General features: G+C 40.8%; 1 protein-coding gene across 1 annotated transcript in view; it reads left to right on the top strand.

The window, feature by feature from the left end:
- Window positions 1-2,025: 2,025 nt before the first annotated feature.
- FBXO3 (F-box protein 3) overlaps window positions 2,026-20,615 on the top strand; it is a 36,548-nt gene continuing 17,958 nt past the window's right edge. The window contains exons 1-3 of the mRNA XM_055423813.2: window positions 2,026-2,160; window positions 6,379-6,468; window positions 8,730-8,893. Of these exons, the coding sequence (XP_055279788.1) occupies window positions 2,057-2,160; window positions 6,379-6,468; window positions 8,730-8,893 (358 nt within the window). The 5' untranslated portion in view covers window positions 2,026-2,056. The remainder of the gene's footprint in view (window positions 2,161-6,378; window positions 6,469-8,729; window positions 8,894-20,615) is intronic.

Here is a 20,615-nt window from a genome sequence, read left to right as displayed (position 1 = left end):
CGGGAGTTGGTGATGGAGAGGGAAGCCTGGTGTGCTGTGATTCATGGGGTCGCAAAGAGTCAAACATGACTGAGCGACCGAACTGAACTGAACTGATGAAGTCCAGGTCTTACGGGACTCCCTCAAGCTCTTTACACCACATTGCATTGGAAAAGAAACAGAAAAGAAGAAATCTGCTAAGTGATCTATTCCTTAGCTCACAATCCAGGATATGTCTCCCACCTCCAGTTTAATACCTTCTTGTCTAAGCTAAAGAGTGACCATCAGTGCTTCAACCAAGCCCATTGAGGCCTCAACCCCCCTTCACATCTGAAGTATTTAACCCTTTTAAAATAAATCTTGGCAAAAAAAAAAATTATTATACACTTCAGTTCAGTTCAGTTCAGTTCAGTCGCTCAGTCGTGTCCGACTCTCTGCGACCCCATGAATCACAGCACGCCAGGCCTCCCTGTCCATCACCAACTCCCGGAGTTCACTCAAACTCATGTCCATAGAGTCGGTGATGCCATCCAGCCATCTCATTCTCTGTCGTCCCCTTCTCCTCCCGCCCCCAACCTTTCCCAGCATCAGAGTCTTTTCCAGTGAGTCAATTCGTCGCATGAGGTGGCCAAAGTATTGCAGTTTCAGCTTTAGCATCAGTCCTTCCAATGAACACCCAGGATTGATCTCCTTTAGGATGGACTGGTTGGATCTCCTTGCAGTCCAAGGGACTCCAAGAGTCTTCTCCAGCACCACAATTCAAAAGCATCAATTCTTCGGTGATCAGCTTTCTTCACAGTCCAACTCTCACATCCATACATGACCACTGGAAAAACCATAGCCTTGACTAGACGGACCTTGGTTGGCAAAGTAATGTCTCTGCTTTTTAATATATTATCTAGGTTGGTCATAACTTTCCTTCCAAGGAGTAAGCATCTTTTAATTTCATGGCTGCAATCAGCATCTGCAGTGATTTTGGAGCCCAAAAAAATAAAGTCTGACACTGTTTCCCCATCTATTTCCCATGAAGTGATGGGACCAGATGCCATGATCTTTGTTTTCTGAATGCTGAGCTTCAAGCCAACCTTTTCACTCTCCTCTTTCACTTTCATCAAGAGGCTTTTGAGTTCCTCTTCACTTTCTGCCATAAGGGTGGTGTCATCTGCATATCTGAGGTTATTGATATTTCTCCCAGCAATCTTGATTCCAGCTTGTGCTTCTTCCAGCCCAGCGTTCCTCATGATGTACTCTGCATATAAGTTAAACAAGCAATGTGACAATATACAGCCTTGACGTACTCCTTTTCCTATTTGGAACCAGTCTGTTGTTCCATGTATAGTTCTTGCATTGCCCTAAAAAGTTGAAAAACAAGCGTGACGACCAAATTGAGAGCACCAAATAGATTCAGAGCCTGTGCACCTTTCACTTGGGAGGGGGTTAAAATTATGCCCTCGATGACCATTTCCTTGGTGGAAGAAGAGTCTTCCACTCGCGCCTCTAGTTGATTCCCAACTCTGCCCCCTACAGAGTGGACAAGGCTCCTGCTGTGTGTAAGCCACACGCCGGGCCAGGGAGGCTCAAGAGAGAAACGAGGGATTTCTCGGTTGGAGAACGAAGAGAAACAATGGATTTGGGGGCCAAAGGCAGAGAGAGAAGTTACTGTGAGATCTGAGGCCACGCTTCAAGGATAGCGGATGTAAAATTTCTCATGAGGACCGAGAGTGCCCCAATCAAATTTGGTAATAAACTCTCAAAGAGGTCCGGACTGGGCAAGTTTAGGGATCGGAAAGGGAGGAGGGAGCCCGGGGGATCTAAGGGAGAGCACAGGGGAACCCGGCAGAACTGGAGTAGCTTGGGGCAGCCGGATCCCGAGCCAAGCGCTCCCGGCCTGGGAGGCAGAAGGCGGAGCCTTCCGGGGCACCGCCTCTCGGGCCGCCCTGTGGGCGGGGCCATCCTGCGCTGCCGTCGGTTACGTAACAAACCTGTGCCGGTGGCGGGGGAGCGGCGCGGGCTGTGGGGAGGGGGCGTGGCCGGGGCGTGGCCGGGGCGTGGCGAGGCCTGTACCGGGCCAGGCAAGATGGCGGCCGCGGATACCGAGTCGGGGGCCCTGACCCTAGAATCGCTGCCCACCGACCCCCTGCTCCTCATCTTATCCTTCTTGGACTACCGGGACCTAATCAAGTAATGGGACGAGGCACGCGGCAGGGGTGGGGGTCGTGGGTAAGGGAGGAGGCGTAAGGCAGGAAGGACGGAGGCCCGGCTCGCCGACCGAACCTGGACTCGGGCGTCAGCTAGAAAGGTGACGCCAGGGCCAGCCTGACCCTGCAGGGTCCCCCGGGGGGCCAGGGTGAGACCTCGGCGGAAGGGGCCCCGCCTTGAGGTCTTCTTCGCTTCCGGGGCCCAGGCCTGAGGAGCGACAAGAGCCCTCTCTCCTGGGCCTCAGCGAGGCCCAGTTGGAAGCGGGGAGATACTGCTCCCCGCTGCCGGCCCGCGGACCCCCGCGGCCCGCCCCTCCGGACCCCCGGCGTCTCTGCCCGATCCCTGCAGCCTTGGCCGCTTTGAAAAAGTCTCCGTCCCGGCGGCAGAGCACTCTTCTCTCTCTGCCTGGGCCAGAGGCCTTCGGAGTCGGGCGCCGAAGTGGGCCAGTGGGACGCGGGAGGGGAGCCGGGCGACCCCCTCACCCATGGTGCGACTTCTGCGGCAACGTTATATCTGGCAGGCTCACTTTCAATCTTCTCTGCTGGATAATTGTTTCGTTTCAACCTTCCTCCTCACGGTTGCATGTTGGATTTTGTTTTGGTACTGACTTCCGGTGGTGCGATACAGGTGACCATCTTCCCTCCTGTATGCTTTGGGTTTCCCAAGTTGCCGGCATCTGTTCCAAAAATAAACACCGGTTGCTGGTAGGGGTGGTTAAATGCCAGGTTCCTTCAGCGCTTGGGACTGCCTGCAGTGGTGGAAGAAATGGCGCTGTTTACACCCTTGACAGCTGGTGGCATGCCTTTTTCTTGGGCCACCATATATATTTGCAGAGGAGGCAAAGTCGCCCTCTTAAGGTTAGGTAGGAGAGATTCGTTTTGTTTTGTTTGATTAACTATTGGATTCTAGCAGTTTGGTGACTATACCCTGTGTTGCCAGGGATCCTTGTAGACATGAAGCTTTCTTGAAGTTGGTGGCAGCTGTTTGTTGGTTTGTCTAGCTAAGTGGTGACAGAGAGAAAACTCCAGTTTCTGGCTATTATCTATATTAATATCTGTAACAGTTTTATTTTTCTAGAAAAAAATTTTTCTCTACTCATGCTTGTAATAAAGTTTGTCTTTTCTTTGGAAGTCTGTTCAAGCTGCAAACTCTCATCTGAAATATTGTGTTGCTATAGCCTTTTAGGGGCTTCCCTTGTAGCTCAGACGGTAAAGAATCTACCTGCAGTGCCTGAGACCTGGGTTCGATCCCCGGGTTGGGAAGATTCCCTGGAGAAGGAAATGGCGACCCACTCCAGTATCCTTGCCTGGAAAATCTAATGGACAGAGGAGCTTGGTGGGCTGCAGTCCATGGGTTCGCAAAGAGTCGGACACAACTGAACGACTAACACTTATAGCCTTTTAGAAATCCAACACTACACACTCTTGATCTAATGGGCTACATTGCTCTCAAAATGATCTTTCTAAGACAGATCCTAAAAATCCTGTAATGCCCCTCATTATTTACAGATTATAACCTAAACTTCAGGGAACATTTAAGGCCCTTATTATTTGACATAGTCCACTCTATCCAAATTGACCCCAGCCAGCATACCACACCTGTGCTTTTTTTGTTCTGTGGCTTAAACTCTTGACCTTGCCTGGAATGCCATGCTCCCCTCTTCTCATCCTAGCAAGATGAATTCCTTTAAGACCCCCTCACCTGAGTCCGATCTCTACCTTTCTTCCTCCCTCTGCAGAGATCATTTACCATACGAGATAGATGGTGCATTTCTTAAATATAAAGACTGTGTTGTTTGTCTTTGGAGTCACCATTTATTCAACAGTTTTTTGTATTTTTGAGTGTTTCTGTGTGCCAGCCTATTAAATGCTAGGGAAACAATAGTGAACAAGACACATAAGGACCCTCTTATAAGCTCTTACAGTCTAATGGGCAAGATGGAGAACAAGTGCATAATTACAAGAGCTGCTATGTGCTATGAAGGAAATGAATCAGTGACTCTGTTAAGGAGCTGATTCAGACTGGAAGGAGTTGCCATATATGATAGACAGCATAGAGCAGTCCTGGCAGAAGGAACGGTGTTTTCAGAAGCTGATTGGAGGATAGCAGGGCCTGTTGGAATAGCTAGAAGACTGGTGTTGCAGGAGGTAGGGAGTGACTCATAGGCAGAGAGGCTGAGCAGAGACTGGTGAGATCGTGAAGGACCTTGTAAAACAAGGTGAGGAGTTCAAATTTATTATAAATGCTTTAGGTCGTAATGAAAGTTTTAAACAAAAGTGACATGATCCCTCTATAAATGTTTGTAGAAGTAAACTGAGTTGAATACTGTATTAGTCAGGGTTCTTGAAGGAAGCAGAACCAATATGTGTGTGTTTATGTGGCTTATTTTAAGGTATTTGCTCATGAATTATGGAGGCTCTTTCCTGTAGTCTGCCATGTGCAAGCTGGAGACCCAAGAAAGCTGATGGTATAGTTTGAAGGATAGGGAGCTGGAGAAGTGATTCCAGTCTGGCTCTAAAAGCCTGAGAACCGGGAGTGCCAAAGGCAGGATAAGATCAGTGTCCCAAATTAGTGGTCAGACAGAGAGCACATTCAACCTTCCTCTTCCTTTTTGTTCTATTCAGGCCCTCAATGGATCGGATGATGCCCACCCATATTGGGGAGGGCCGTTTGGCTAACTTAGTCTGCCAGTTCGAAGGCTCATCTTTTCTGGCAACATCTTATAGACACATCAGGAAATAGTGTTTAACCAGCTATCTGGACATCCCTTAGCCCAAACAAGTTGACGCAAATGCCATCGAATTTTATCCACAGAGAAGTTTCCAATGTACTGTGACTTCTTTCTTGTAGTATGTAGCTCAGATTTTTCAAATGTCCCTCCCATTGCTAACCTCTGAAGGTTTTGGTACATATTTGCTGAACTGGATTGGGTTGGATTGATTAGTCTGTTGGGATCATTGTGTAGTGTAAACTGCACAGTTTGAGTCTCACTGCATATCAGAATTATGTGTGGCACTTAAAAAATATACATATCATGCCCGAGGTACAGACTTCACCCCATGCCGACTGAGTCAGAAGCTCTAAGACAGTAGTTTTCATCCTTAATGTCCATCAGAAATCACCTCTGGTGCACATTCCAGAGATTCTTTTATGTTGTTTAACTCAGGATATTGAGGGAGAAGGACCTAAAAAAGAGAAGGGGACTCTTGAATTCACAAAATTGGAGGGATTCCTAGTTTTGCAAATGTTAGTTTTGGTGTCTCCTGAGAGTGGCTAAAAAGGATGAGAATGATGTTTGTGTAAAATCTGAAAAATGAACAAAGCCTACTCTATTTAGCATCAGTTATTTTTTAACATGCCCCACTCATGGCCTTGACAAATACTATGTGATTTAAGATTCCCTTAATTGATTAGTTATTGCCCAAGTAAAATCTTTTAATACCTACCTACTTTCTCTAACTTGTGATTTCTCTTCTGAAAGGATAGAAATCCATTTTTTTAAATCTTAAGTTCATTCTTTTTTGAATTAATTACATAGGGAAGGGTTTACAGGAATCAATCACTATTGTGTTAGAAATCTCTATATAATAAGAAAATTGTTTCTAATATTTTGTGTTTTTGAGCAGTTGACACTAAGTTGAATAGCTGTGGATACTGAATCAGAACTGTTGTGAATCTAACATCTTTTATAAGTGGGTTTTCCAATAGTTCCTATAATTGAAAAGTGTTTTTGGCTACATATTCCTGTTAAGAAAAAAAATTCGACCAAACAGAAGGCCTGTGTATTTAATATCAAATGTCTCACAGATCTTAAAAAGAAAAAACACTTTGTTTACATCTGCATAACATTTCTATTTGTAGAAATGATTACTGCCCCACTAATGAGTATAGGAAAACTCTTTGATTTGAAATAACTCCAATGGTTTATGTTTCATAGATTTTCGTATGAGAACTAAAATTGCAGACATTTTGCAGTGTGTTTGTGAACTCAAATAGTTAAGATTCCACTATTCACAAGGTAATTATACTAGCTAACACGTTAAACAGGTTTTAGAAAATACTGTTTTGTGGTTATAAGGGTAGATAGTGGAAGAAAAGCCAAAGGAACAAAACAGAACTTAACATTGAATATTTTCATCTTCATTTCTAAATTGCTTTCTTGTTTTCTTTTATATTAACCATGAATCTGGTTACTGCCAGCTGTTGCTATGTCAGTCGAAGACTCAGCCAGCTATCAAGTCATGATCCGCTGTGGAGAAGACATTGCAAAAAATACTGGCTGATATCTGAGTGAGTATTTGGGAAACATGTATTCTTGAAATTGGGCTCTTGGCTTTCATTAGTGCTAGTCTATCCTGATTCTCCTCTGGAAGCCCTGTCTCTTTAACACCTTTGATGGCTCTTCTTATGCCTGCCAGTAAACGCAGGTGTTCTCCACACTTCTGTCCCTGGCTGACTGCTCTTCTCCCTGTGTGAAGTCTCCTGCATGTACTGCTACAATTTGTAGAGATGACTTGTTTACTTCTAACTCCCAAACCTGAGTGTCCACCCCAGACATTGCCGTTGAACCCCAGATTTGTTTGCATAACTGTCTGCTGGACCTTTCCACTGGATGACCCGCAGGGTTCACCGAATTCAGTAAATTTTAATTAATTTGATAGAATAAAAGTGTAGGTGACAGAAGGTGGGAGTTGGAAAAGGTGAAAGGAAGGGCAGGATTGCTAATATCTTTTTCTTAGGTTGAGGGGAGTCAGGTGGTAACTGAAGTTGGTGAAGCAGGAAACAGAGGTTTAAAAATATTATTTAAAGGTAAGCTATTGAGTAGAACTAAAAATAACAGAACATCTAAACATTGGGAGGAGAAAGAATGAGGAAGAAGGAATTTTAAGTATTGCTTCATCCTGACCTTTTATTGATTTTGGGGTATCAGTAGATAGATATAAAATTGATAAATCAAGAACTAGAGGAATAGGGACTTCCCTTGTGTTCCAGTGGTTAAGAATCTGCCAGCCAGCATAGGGGACATGGGTTCAGTCCCTGGTCCAAGAAGATCCCACATGCTGTGGAGCAACTAAGCCCATGTGCCACAACTACTGAGCCTGTATGCTGCAACTCCTGAGGCCGCTCGGCACAACTGCTGAAGCCCATGTGCTTGAGAGCCTGTGCTCCGCAACAGGAGAAGGCACTGCAATGAGAAGCCATGACACCACAGCTAGAGAGTAGCCCCCGCTCACCTCAACTATAGAAAGCCCAGACGCAGCAGCAAAGACTCAGTGCAGCCAAAAATTTAAGAAATTAAAAAAACAGCTAGAGGAATAAGCATTTAGAATTGTAGAGATACCTTCCAGAAGTAACTAAAGTTTCCTTTGAGGAGTTGGACTTAGAACAGGAGACTGCCTAGCTTTTCATTATAAGTTCTTTGGTACTTTTTGATTTTAATAATATGTGTATTACTTTGGTGAATAAAAGGTTACTTCCTTCCTACCATACTCCCCTCACCCCAGAAAACACACACACATGTACATACAACACCCTGAACTGTTCTCCCCATCCCTAAACCTGGTCCTCCTGTATTCCTGTCGTCACAGCGGTACCATCCATCCTGGAATCCCAGCCAGAGAGGGGGATCGTCCTGTGTCTCTTCTCTCCTTCTCCCCCTACCCTCATTCAGAGACCAGGCCTTTCTGACGTTAGCCGCTGTATGTTTCTTGAATCTTTCTTCTCACTTCTTCTAGCCACCGCAGCTCTAGTTCAGGTCGTCGTCCGTTAACAGGACTGCTGCAGACCCTTTCCAACCGGTCTCTGTGCCTCTAGTATACACCCCTCCCAAACCACAGCCACAGGTCCGCTCTTTTCACTCCCCTGTTACATCTCTTCAGTGACTCTCTATTCCCTACAGGATCAGGCCCAAGCTACTAGTATGTTGTTCTGGCTGCCTTATCCTGTACCACTTCTGACTGTTAAATTTATATTTCATTCTTTCTCCCTGATTAGATTACATTCTTTGAAGGCAAAAAATGTGCCTTATTTTCAGTGTCCTCAGTGGCTAAATAGACAGTAAATGTTTGTGGAATTGTACCAAACAGAAATGTTGAATTTTGATTCCTTTACTGTGCTTTATTGATTCTCTGGTTAATCCAGTGTAGATAAATTAGATTAATATAGCCTATCATTAGTTTCTAAATGTTCTCTAAAATGGAAAAGCTAAATATATATTTTAAAATTTTACAATTGGTATGTTTTTAGGAGTAAGTTGAAATTCATATCCCATATGTTATTCATATTATATCTTATTACGGATTAGAAAACTTACAAAAATAATAGAAAGTAAAAAAATAAGTGACTCATAATCCCACTATTCAAGGAATAACTTGTTAAATTTTTTGATGTATGTGTCACTGTTTATTATCTAGTCTTCTTTGTAGCTCAAATAAATGAAAAGGAAGACAAAAGTAGCCACAAATTCCCAATAAAGTATATTGTTAAGTGTCTAAAATATATTCTAATTTCATTGTAAAAGATTTTTAATTTTATTTTTTAAATCTGTTTAGGGAAGAGAAAACACAGAAGAACCAGTGTTGGAAATCCCTCTTCATTGATACTTACTCTGATGTAGGAAGATATATTGACCATTACGCTGCTATTAAAAAGGCCTGGGATGATCTCAAGAAATACTTGGAACCCAGATGTCCTCGGATGGTTTTATCTCTGAAAGGTATTGGGAATACAGGGTCTCCCTTCTTCATTTTAGTCACTCTAGTATAAATAGGTTAAATAACTTTGGGTTTCTGTCTCCTATGCTGATCTGTGCTAATCCAACATTATCTGTAATGCATCATTCACATTTGGTCAAGGAAATAGGAAGCCTAATTTGCTAAGAGGACACTGGTTCTAGTGCTTGCCCTATTTTTGCCTACCTCAGCACCCACATGATTATTAGAAGGGAAGGCTGAACTCATTTGATCTTTACATTTGTTTTACATAAAGAAACTAGTAATGCTAAAATTGCTTGAGGATACCTATTGTAATTTCTTTTAAATGACTTTTTTTTTAATTGAAGAATTGCCTGCTGTATCAACCCTCTTCCCTGTTTTCAGTACAAGTAAGTGTTGATTTGACAGCCTGGTATTAGGAAAGACCAAATATTGACAGACTGGGTTTTTAAGCATCTGAAGAGCAGCATAATAGAGTAGGGAAAACTTTCATCCCTGCTTTGACATTTACAGAATAATGAAACTAAGATTTGAAGTGAGGTTTATTTGACCCCAGAATCTGTGCTCTGTCTACCATACTATTATTGTCCAATTTTGGCAAGAAATATTAACAAACTATTTCCCATTACTTTGATTTTTAAATTTATGCCCAAGAAATACATAAATGGATTGGAGATGCTACTTACCTGCTTTAGCCTCCAATTTTTTTCAGGTTTCTCCACTAAAAGGAATTTTATATGTGTTTTGGTTTTGCTCAGCTGAAGTTGGGATTAGTTCTTCTCAAATGTATTCCTTTTGAACTGAGGTCTCTTTTGAAAAGGCATTCCTTTTACATTTCATATTTCTGCTGTACTTTTCCATGCAAATATGAATTTCATACAATCATGAGTGCATGACCGGTTACTTAAAACTGAATTGCAAGGAAGTAGAAGAAAGAATAATTTGGTAGAGAGAGTAGAGCTTTGAAGGAAAGTACACTTGATTAATGTTTTTATTAGTTTTTTTTCTTGAAAGAAAAGAAAAATATCATCTACTTCGTATATAGGGTTGAAAAATTTCAAGAGGAAAATAATCCCGAAAATAGGTAATTTGGTGGTGATAATGTAGTGGACTCCCTGGGTGGCGCTAGTGGTAAAGAACTTGCCTGCTAATGCAGGAAACGTAAGAGATGCAGTTTCGATCCCTGGGTTGGGAAGATCCCCTGGAGGAGGAAATGGCAACCCACTCCAGTGTTGTTGCCTAGAGAATCCCATGGACAGAGGAGCTTGGAAGGCTACAGTCCATAGGGTCTCAAAGAGTCCTACACGACTGAAGTGATTTAGCATGAAGCAAGCATTCAGTAGCTGCTGCTAAGTCACTTCAGTCTTGTCCGACTCTGTGCAACCCCATAGACGGCAGCCCACCAGGCTCCCCTGTCCCTGGGATTCTCCAGGCAAGAACACGAGTGGGTTGCCATTTCCTTCTCCAATGTGTGAAAGTGAAAAGTGAAAGTGAAGTCGCTCAGTCGTGTCCGACCCTTAGCGACCCCACGGACTGCAGCCTACCAGGCTCCTCCATCCATGGGATTTTCTAGGCAAGAGTACTGGAGTGGCTTGCCATTGCCTTCTCCGATTCAGTAGCTAGTATTTGTTAAGCACAAAGCTAGGCGCTAAGCTAAGTACTGTGTATTATTCCATTTAAATTGCCAAAATCTTTTGAGGTAGGCAGTTACTATTCTCATATTATAGGTGAGCTACCTGAGGCAAAAAAATCTAAATAAGTTGTTTGCCATCACAAAGCAAAGGCTGAGCCAGGATGTGAATACAGGACTGATTCCAAAGCTGCGGTCTTAACACTGTTGAAGGAAGAGAGGACCTATTCTGTTTAGATTGTCTTAGGACTCTTAGAAAGCTAGTCTAATATTAGGATATTTGGAACATGTGAATATATTCATTGTTCTCCTTTGAGGCACGGAGCTAGAAGGAAAGGAAGAAACTAAGGGTACATAGCAGCCTCTTCCTTTTTTCTTTTATAGTTTTTTAGGGGGTTTTACACACACACACAGTTGTGTACTTAGTGGTTGGAGGTGGGGTTGTCAGAGAATTCCTTAAGAGCCCCTGTTTTACTACTAGGTACCAGTTCTCTGGGGTCTTTGCTATGAGTTGGAATAGGACAAATGCTCTGAAATCTAGAAAACTGGGGGTTCTATTCACGTAGACCTGTGAGTTTTAGGACTGAGTCAGGAACTTAGCTATTCATCTCAGGGGCCATAGTCCCTGACTCAATTTCAAGGGTATTGAGATTACAGATAGGAAACTTGGAAAGCAGATAGGCATTGGCTTGTGAAAATTTTTATTAAGTATCGTGAAATTATGGTATATTGGCATGTTGTTGTCGTTCAGTCACACAGTCATGTCCGACTCTTTGCTACCCCATGACTGCAGCATACCAGGCTTCCCTGTCCTTCACCATCTCCCAGAGCCTGCTCAAACTCATGTCCTTTGAGTCGGTGATGCCTTCCAACCGTCTCATCCTCTGTTGTCCCCTTCTCCTGCCTTCAATCTTTCCCAGCAAGAAGGTCTTTTCCAGTGAGTTGGCTCTTCACATCAGGTGGCCAAAGTATTGGAGTTTCAGCTTTAGCATCAGTCCTTCCAGTGAATATTCAGGGTTGATTCCTTTTAGGATTGACTGGTTGGATCTCCTTGCAGTCCAAGGGACTCTCAAGAGTCTTCTCCAACACCACAGTTCAAAAGCATCAATTCTTCCCCACTCGGCCATTTTTATTGTTCAGCTCTCACATCTATACATGGCTACTGGAAAAACCATAGCTTTGACTCGATGGACCTTTGTAGGCAAAGTTATGTCTCTACTTTTTAATATGCTGTCTAGGTTTGTCATAGCTTTTCTTCCAAGGAGCGTCTTTTAATTTCATGGCTGCAGTCACCATCCACAGTGATTTTGGAGCCCTAGAAAATAAAGTCTGTCACTGGTTCCATTGTTTCCCCATCCATTGGCAATGAAATGATAACCAGATGCCGTGGTCTTTGGTTTTTGAATGTTGAGTTTTAAGCCAGCTTTCTCACTCTCCTCTTTCACCTTCATCAAGAGGCTCTTTAGTTCCTCTTTGCTTTCTGCCAAAAGGGTGGTGTCATCAGCATATCTGAGGTGATTGATATTTCTCCCAGCAATCTCGATTCCAGCTTGTGCTTCATCCAGCCTGCATTTCGCATGATGTACTCTGCACATAAGTTAAATAAGCAGGGTGACAATATACAGCCTTGTTGTACTCCTTTCCCAATTTGGAACCAATCTGTTCTTCCATGTCCAGTTCTAACTGTTGCTTCTTGACTTGCACACAGGTTTCACAGGAGCCAGGTCAGGTGGTCTGGTATTCCCATCTCTTGAAGAATTTTCCACAGTTTGTTGTGATCCATACAGTCAAAGGCTTTAGCATAGTCAGTGAAGCAGAAGTAGATGTTTTTCTGGATTTCTGTTTGCTTTTTCAATGATCAAAAGATGTTGGCAATTTGATCTCTGGTTCCTCTGCCTTTTCTAAGTCCAACTTGCACATCTGAAGTTCCCGTTGCAACTTGTCTAATGGTATATATCATATGTCTTTGAAGTTCATATTAACTTTAAGTTTTGGCTTAACATTTTTAGAGTCAAGGGACTTTTTAAGAGATCATTTTGACCAAGGATTAGGAAACTTTTTGTTTAAATGACCAGCTAGTAAATATTTTAGGCTTTGATAGGCAGATGGCCTTTGTGACAGCTATTCAGCTCTGCTATTGTGGGAAAGCAGCCATAGACAATTCAACAACAAATGGGTGTGGCAGTGTTCCAAGAAAACTTTATTTAGGGAAGTAGGTGGCATTTGGCCTGCAGGCTGTAGTTTGTGGATCCTTGATTTATAACGTGGGGTAGCTCCTCTTGGCCAGGCTTCAGCAGTATGTAAACCGTGAACTCCCAGATGTTCAAGCAGGATTTAGAAAAGGCAGAGGCACCAGAAATCAAATTGCCAACATCCGCTGGATCATGGAGAAAGCAAGAGAGTTTCAGAAAAACATCTATTTCTGCTTCATTGACTATGCCAAAGCCTTTGACTGTGTGGATCACAATAAACTATGGAACATTCTGAAAGAGATGGGAATCCCAGACCACCTGACCTGCCTCTTGAGAAACCTGTATGCAGGTCAGGAAGCAACAGTTAGAACCGGACATGGAACAACAGACTGGTTCCAAATAGGAAAAGGTGTACGTCAAGGTTGTATATTGTCACCCTGCTTATTTAACTTATATGCAGAGTACATCATGAGGAACACTGGGCTGGAAGAAGCACAAGCTGGAATCAAGATTGCTGGGAGAAATATCAATAACCTCAGATATGCAGATGACACTACCCTTATGGCAGAAAGTGAAGAGGAACTCAAAAGCCTCTTGATGAAAGTGAAAGAGGAGAGTGAAAAGGTTGGCTTGAAGCTCAACATTCAGAAAACTAAGATCATGGCATCTGGTCCCATCACTTCATGGGAAATAGATGGAAAAACAGTGGAAACAGTGTCAGACTTTATTTTTTTGGGCTCCAAAATCACTGCAGATGCTGATTGCAGCCATGAAATTAAAAGACGCTTGCTCCTTGGAAGGAAAGTTATGACCAACCTTGATATATTAAAAAGCAGAGACATTACTTTGCCAACCAAGGTCCGTCTAGTCAAGGCAATGGTTTTTCCCGTGGTCATGTATGGATGTGAGAGTTGGACTGTGAAGAAAGCTGATCGCCGAAGAATCGACGCTTTTGAACTGTGGTGTTGGAGAAGACTCTTGAGAGTCCCTTATACTGCAAGGAGATCCAACCAGTCCATTCTAAAGGAGATCAATCCTGGATGTTCATTGGAGGGACTGATGCTAAAGCTGAAACTCCAATACTTTGGCCACCTCATGTGACGAGTTGACTCACTGGAAAAGACTCTGATGCTGGGAAAGGTTGGGGGCGGGAGGAGAAGGGGACGACGGAGAATGAGATGGCTGGATGGCATCACCGACTCTGTGGACATGAGTTTGAGTGAACTCCGGGAGTTGGTCATGGACAGGGAGGCCTGGCGTGCTGTGATTCATGGGGTTGCGGAGAGTCGGACACGGCTGAGCAACTGAACTGAACTGATTTATAACAGCCCTTTTCTTTTTATAGCTGAAGGAACAGTCTCAGAGAGTTTAGGTGACTTATGCAGGGTCCTATAGCTGGTGAGGAACAGAGATGAACTCTAGAACTCTAGGCCTCTTGGCTCCTAGTAAACTTTTCACCTCTTCCTAATAAAAATAGGCTGGGGGCAGGAAAGCACTTTGTTAAACACATGGAAGTTACTTAATCCACTCTGTAATTCTCTGTGTAAAGAGAGGCAAAATAACTTACCAGAGATCACAGTCAGTGTAGTCCTACTGTGGTATCCACAACGGATTGGTTCCAGGGCTCACTGAGGATATCAGAATCCAAAGATGCTCGAGTCCCATTGTTGACCCTTTGTATCCTTGTGTTCCACAGCCCTGGATTCAGAGGGCCAGCTGTGATTGGTGGAGCTGAGATTTGACCCTGGTCTTTCTGGCTTCCAAATTCTGTTAGAGTAGGATGCCCCTCTAAAACAGATTTCCTTATATTTGTCTTTCACCATGTTTCCTTGTTGTCATTTTACTTTTTTTCTGTCTTGCTATCTCTTTTCAAGAAATGCTTGGTTTCTAAATGTTCCATGTTAAATGTCCAACATGTACCACAAGCCGTATAAACAGTAATTTTTTTCTCATTCAACTTCTGGTTCAGATAGCTATTCAGCTTGTTTACTTTCATACTGAACTTTTTAAGAAATAAACTTTTTTTTATAGTAATTTACATTACAAGACAGTTGCAAAGATAGCACAGAGGGTTCCTGTGTACCCCTCAGCCAGCTTCAGTTTCCCCTAACATACCACCCTGGGGGACATTTGTCAAACTAAAGTCTTCACTGGCACATTACTGCTCACTGAACTCTGGACTTAATTTGGAATTCCCCAGATTTTCCATCAGTGGGATCCTTTTTCAGTTCTGGTATGCAGTCCAGAATACCACATGGCATTTAGTTGCCATGTGTCTCCTCACTGTCCTCTGGCCTGTGGAAATTTTCCAGCCAGCCTTGACAGTTTGAAGCAGTACTGGTCAGGTGTTTTGCAGAATATCCCTCAGACTGACTTCATCTAAAGTATTACTCACGATTAGACTGGACTAAGGGGTTTCAGGTTACTACTGAGGTTAAATGTTTCTCTTATCACATAGCTGGAGGTATGTGATATCCACAGGCTATCACTGGTGATGTTAACCAACCTAGAGAAATGTGCACAGGTCAAAAATAAAAAATAAAGAAATGTGCACAGATCATAAGTGTACAACTCAGTTAACTGTTGCAATGTGAACTTTCCCATTGTAACACCCTTCAGGTCATAAAGTAGAATAATCATGTTTACCTCTAACCCTCTCTCTTTCTCAGGGGTAACCACTATCCTGATTGCTAATGCCACTGAGTAGTTTTCTCTCTTTTTGAACTTTATATAATTTTCATGATTAACTGTGTATTTGTGTAAAGTATTTGTTTAATTTGTGAGATTTAGTAGTGTGTGACAGTATTTTGTTCATTTTTGTTGTGGTATAAACATTCCATTATATGATTAGACCACAGTTTATATATTTATTCTACTGTTATGGATAGTTTATTTCTAGTCTTTCACTATTATAAATAATACTGTAAATCATTTTTAAAGCAATTTTTATTAGGGAATAGTTGATTTAAAATGTGTTTCTGCTGTATGGCAAAGTGAGTCAGTTTATACATAAACATATATCCACTCTTTTTTAGATTCTTTTCCCAAGTAAGTGGGAACAAGTGTTGAGTGGAGTTCCCTATTCCATACAGTAGGTCCTTATTAGTTATCTACTTTATGTATGCTGCTGCTGCTGCTGCTGCTAAGTCTCTTCAGTCATGTCCGACTCTGTGCTACCCCATAGACGGCAGTCCACCAGGCTCCCCCGTCCCTGGGATTCTCCAGGCAAGAACACTGGAGTGGGTTGCCATTTCCTTCTCCAATGCATGAAAGTGAAAAGTGAAAGTGAAGTCTTTCAGTCGTGTCCAACTCTTAGCGACCCCATGGACTGCAGCCTACCAGGCTCCTCCACCCATGGGATTTTCCAGGCAAGAGTACTGGAGTGGGCTGCCATTGGCTTCTCCATTTCAGACACGACTGAAGTGACTCAGCAGCAGCAGCAGCAGTGTGTATATGTCAATCCCAGTCTCCCAATTTATCCCTCCCCCCAATCCTAAGTTTGTTTTCTATGTCTATGACTCTATTTCTATTTGTAAATCATTTTTGATGTATATATGAGCATATTTCTATCAGGCAAATATCTAGGATTGCATTTGTTAGGTGGTGTAGTATGCTTACATTAAACTTCAAAAAATACTGTTAGTTTTCCAAAATGGTTTTACCACTTTGCATTCCTACTAGCACTTTAATGTTGTCATTGGTTTTTATTTTAGCCTTTCTAATGGGTGTGTATGGTGATTTTAATTTGCATATCCTTGAGGAGGTAGAAGGACAGTTTTCATTTCCGGCTTTCCAATCCTTATATGTCATTTCTTTATTTTTTCTTGCTTTATTGAACTGGCTGGCGCCTTCAGTGCAGCATTGGGTAGAAATGATCATTGTGAGTATCTTTATCTTTCCAACTGAAAAGGGAGAGCTTTCAACAAGATGATGTTTACTGTAGGTTTTTAGTAGATACTGTTTAGCATATTGAAGGAAGTCCCTTAAGATCCTAGTTTGGGGAAAGGGTTTTTTGTTTTTGTGTTTTAAATGAATAATTGAATTTTATCAAATCCCTTTCTACTTCATTCTGTTAATGCTCTGAATTACATTGATTGATTTTCTGAATGTTAAAACAGTTTTGCATTCTTCGAGTAAACTTACTTTGGTTAGAATGTATTGTCTTTTCTTTTTTATATATTGTTGGATTTGATTTGCTCGTGTTTGGGGTTTTTACATCTGTGCTCATGAGAGAGTTTGGCCTGTAATTTTCCTTTCTTGCAATGTTCTTGTCAGGTTTTGGTATCGAGATGATGCTGGCCTTGTTAAACGAGTCGGGAAGTGTTGCCTCTTTTTCTGTTCCCTGGAAGAGTTTATGTAAGCTTGGTCTTATTTCTTGTTTAAATGATTAGTAGAATATTACCAGTGAAGCTATTCAATCTTGGAGTTTTCATTGTGGGAAGGTTTTAAATTAAGTTTGAGTTTCTTTATCAGATTTAGGACTACTCAGATTTTCTACTTAGTCTCATGTCAGTTTTGGTAAGTTGTGTTTTTCTCGGAAATTGTGCACTTCATGTACATTTTCCAATTTATTGCTATAAAATTGTTCATAATATCCTCTTATCTTTGTAATGCTCATTGGATTGGTAGTGATTTCACCTTTCCATTTCTGATATTATTTGATATTATTATTTCTCTCTGTTATTCTTGATCAGTTTTGCTAGGTAGGGGCTAATCAGTTTTATTAATGTTTTCAAAGAACTGACTTTTGTCTTTGTCAGTCTTCTGTATATTAATATCTTATTTCTTATTTCATTAATTTCGCTGACTTCGTCTCTTTGAATTTACTTTATTGTCACTTTTTCCTGACTTGAGATGATTACTTATTGATTTTTCAGCCTTTCTTATTTTCTTCAAATCCCTTTATGTGTATAAATTTCCCTTTAAACATAGCTTTAAGTTCATCCCACAAGTTTGAATATGTTTGAATATGTGTTTTCATTAACATGCAGTTCAAAATATTTTGTGATTTCTTCTTTGACCCATGGATTGTATAGAAATGTATTCCTTGATTTCCAAACATTGGGTTTTTTTTTTTAGTAGTCTTTTTAATGTAATTTATATTTTAATTCCACTATGATCAGAGAATATACTCTATACGAGTTCAGTCATTTGAAATTTATTGTGATTTGTTGTATGTCCAGCATATAATTTATCTTGGGAGATAGTCCATGTATACTTGAAAAGAATATGTATCTCTCCTATATATTTTTTGCTATTGTTGCCATTTAGTACTATATATATAATTAGGCAAAAACTGTTAATCTTATTCAGATCATCTGTACTCTAATGAAGTTTTTGGTTTCCTTATTCTGTTAGTTACTGAGAGAGATATGTTAAAATTCCTTACTGTGGTAGGCAGAGTTCTGAGAAAGTTTCGAAGATTCCCATCCTTGTGGTACATGCCTGATAAAATGATAGCCTCATTGAGTGGTACTATGGATATAATTGATTTTAGTCCTGCGATTAGGTCATTTTATACGACAAAAGGTAAAGGGGTTTTACAAATGTAATGAAAGTCAAAAATTAGTTGTTTTTGAATTAATTAATAATCAAAAGGGAAATTATCCTGAGCAGGCCTGACCCAGAGGAACTTAAAAGGAACTGGGCCCTTCCAGAAGTCAGAGAGATTCAAAGCATGAGTATCTCTTCTATTGGCCATGAGCAAGCAAATTGGCATGTTATGGAGAGGGCCAGCTGATAGGGAATAGCAGATGGCTTCTCAGAGCAGAGAACCTCAATCCTGCAACTGCAAAGAACCGCTTTCTGCCAACAACCAGTGAGTCTGTAGTAGAACCCCAAGCAAAGGATACATAAAATAAGCTAGCAGCCTCAGTTAACACCATGATTTCAGCCTTGTGGGACCTGAGTAGAAGATCCAATTGAGTCGTGCCCAGAATTCTGACCTGCAAAAACTGTAAAATAGGCAATGAGTGTTGTTTGACACTTCTAATATTGTGGCAGCAGAAAACTAATATACCTATTATAATTATAGATAATCTTTTTTTCCATTTTAATTCTGTCATTTAAAAAATATATTTTGAAGCTGTGTTATTAGATGTACAAAACTAAAGTTATAATGCCTGCGTAGTGAATTTAACCTTTCTGCCTTTACAGAAAATCCTCTGTAACCTCAAATAATGCTATTTGCCTTCAAGTCTATTTTGTATGATTTTAGTAGAGCTATTTTAGTTTTCTGTGTTTACATCTTTAAGATGTGCCTTTTGTATATAATTGTGTTTTATTTTTCATCTGGTCTGTCAGTCTGTTTTTTAATTAGATTATTTAGTCTGTTTATATTTAATATTATTAATACATTTGAATGTAAATATACTATGTTGCTGGGAAGCCCAGGTGGTTCAGTGGTAAAGAATCCGCCTACCAATGCAGGAGACGCAGTTTGATCCCTCGGTTGGGAAGGTCCCCTGGAGGAGGAAATGGCAACCCACTCCAGTGTTCTTGCCTGGAGAATCCCATGGACAGGGTTGCAAAGAGTTGGACAGGACTGAGCGATTGAGCAGGCATGTGTGCATACCTTGTTTCTACTTTTTATTGGTGCTACCTAAGCAGGTGTTCCTTTTTTTTGCATTCTTCTTAATTATCTTTTATTCCATAACCCCTTTCCTATTTAACTTCTTTTAGGGATTAGTCTAGAAATTAAAATATGTATATCTGACATAGTTAAAGTCTATTGTAAAATTAGTATTTTTACCACTTCCTGAACAATGAAAGATCCTTAAAATACTTTAATTTTAATTACCTCCTTCTTTTGTATTATAGTTTTGTGGTTTTAGTTTTCAACATATTTTATATCTTTGAAAACATTATTACTATTTTATATGTTCAATATTATTTTAGATTTACCTCCATATTTACCTCTTCTATTGCACTTTATTTCTTCCTGTATCTTCATGCTTCCATCCGGGGTAATTTTTCTTCTGCCTGAAGAATTCATTAGTATTTTTTTTTAAATAAGGGACTGCAACTGCTGAATTATTTTCAGATTTTTTTTGGTTGAAAAATGTATTTATTTCATCTTCACTTTAGAAGTATAAATTCACTGAATATAGAATTCTAGTCAGCAGTTTTTTTTTTCCCCAGCACTTGAAGATACTATTCTAGCTTCTGTTGTTCTGTTGATAATTTAGCTATCAGTCTTACTGTCATTCCTCTGAAAGTGACTGTGGCTTTTTCCCCTTCTCTGGTTGCTTTTAAGATTTCTCTTTGTCTTTGATTTTCAGCAGTTTTCCAGTAATGTGTCTAAGTAACGATTTTCTTTGTAATTATAGTGCTTCTTGAATTGTTTTTGTCAATTTTGGAAAACTGTCAACCATGTGATAATGCTGAAAGCTTTGCTCAGTTTCTCAGCTTTGTGTTTGCTTTCAGAATTGGTAGTCTGAAATCAGTGGTGTATCTATTAAAAACATTTTTTATGAATTATTTTTTATTTTGAATTATAATGGATGTAGTTTTATATTGTTACATGTGTACAGCATGGTGATTCATAACATACTTCATTTATAGTTATTATAAAATATTGGCTATATTCCTTCTATTTTACAATATATCCTTTTAGTTTATTTTATATATAGTAATTTGTGCCTTTTAGTTCCCTACCCCTATACTGTCCCTCCCCGCTTCCAGCCCCCCCTGGTTACAACTAGTTTGGTCACTATATCTGTGTTTGCTGCTTCTTTGTCATAGTCGCTAGTTTGTTGAAGTTTTGATTCCACATATAAGTGATATCATACAGTATGTGTCTTCCTCTGTCTGAATTATTTCACTTAGCCTAATATCCAAGTCCTGTTGCTATGAATGGCAAAATTCCATTCTCTTTAATGGCTGGGTAGTCTTCTATATGCC

This window comes from Moschus berezovskii, chromosome 14 (genome assembly GCF_049115385.1).
Source record: "Moschus berezovskii isolate FMDL1 chromosome 14, NW_MosBer_1.0, whole genome shotgun sequence".
Lineage (NCBI taxonomy): Eukaryota > Metazoa > Chordata > Mammalia > Artiodactyla > Moschidae > Moschus > Moschus berezovskii.
The sequence above is the reverse complement of the archived record's forward strand: the minus strand, read 5'-3'. Positions and strand labels throughout refer to the sequence as shown.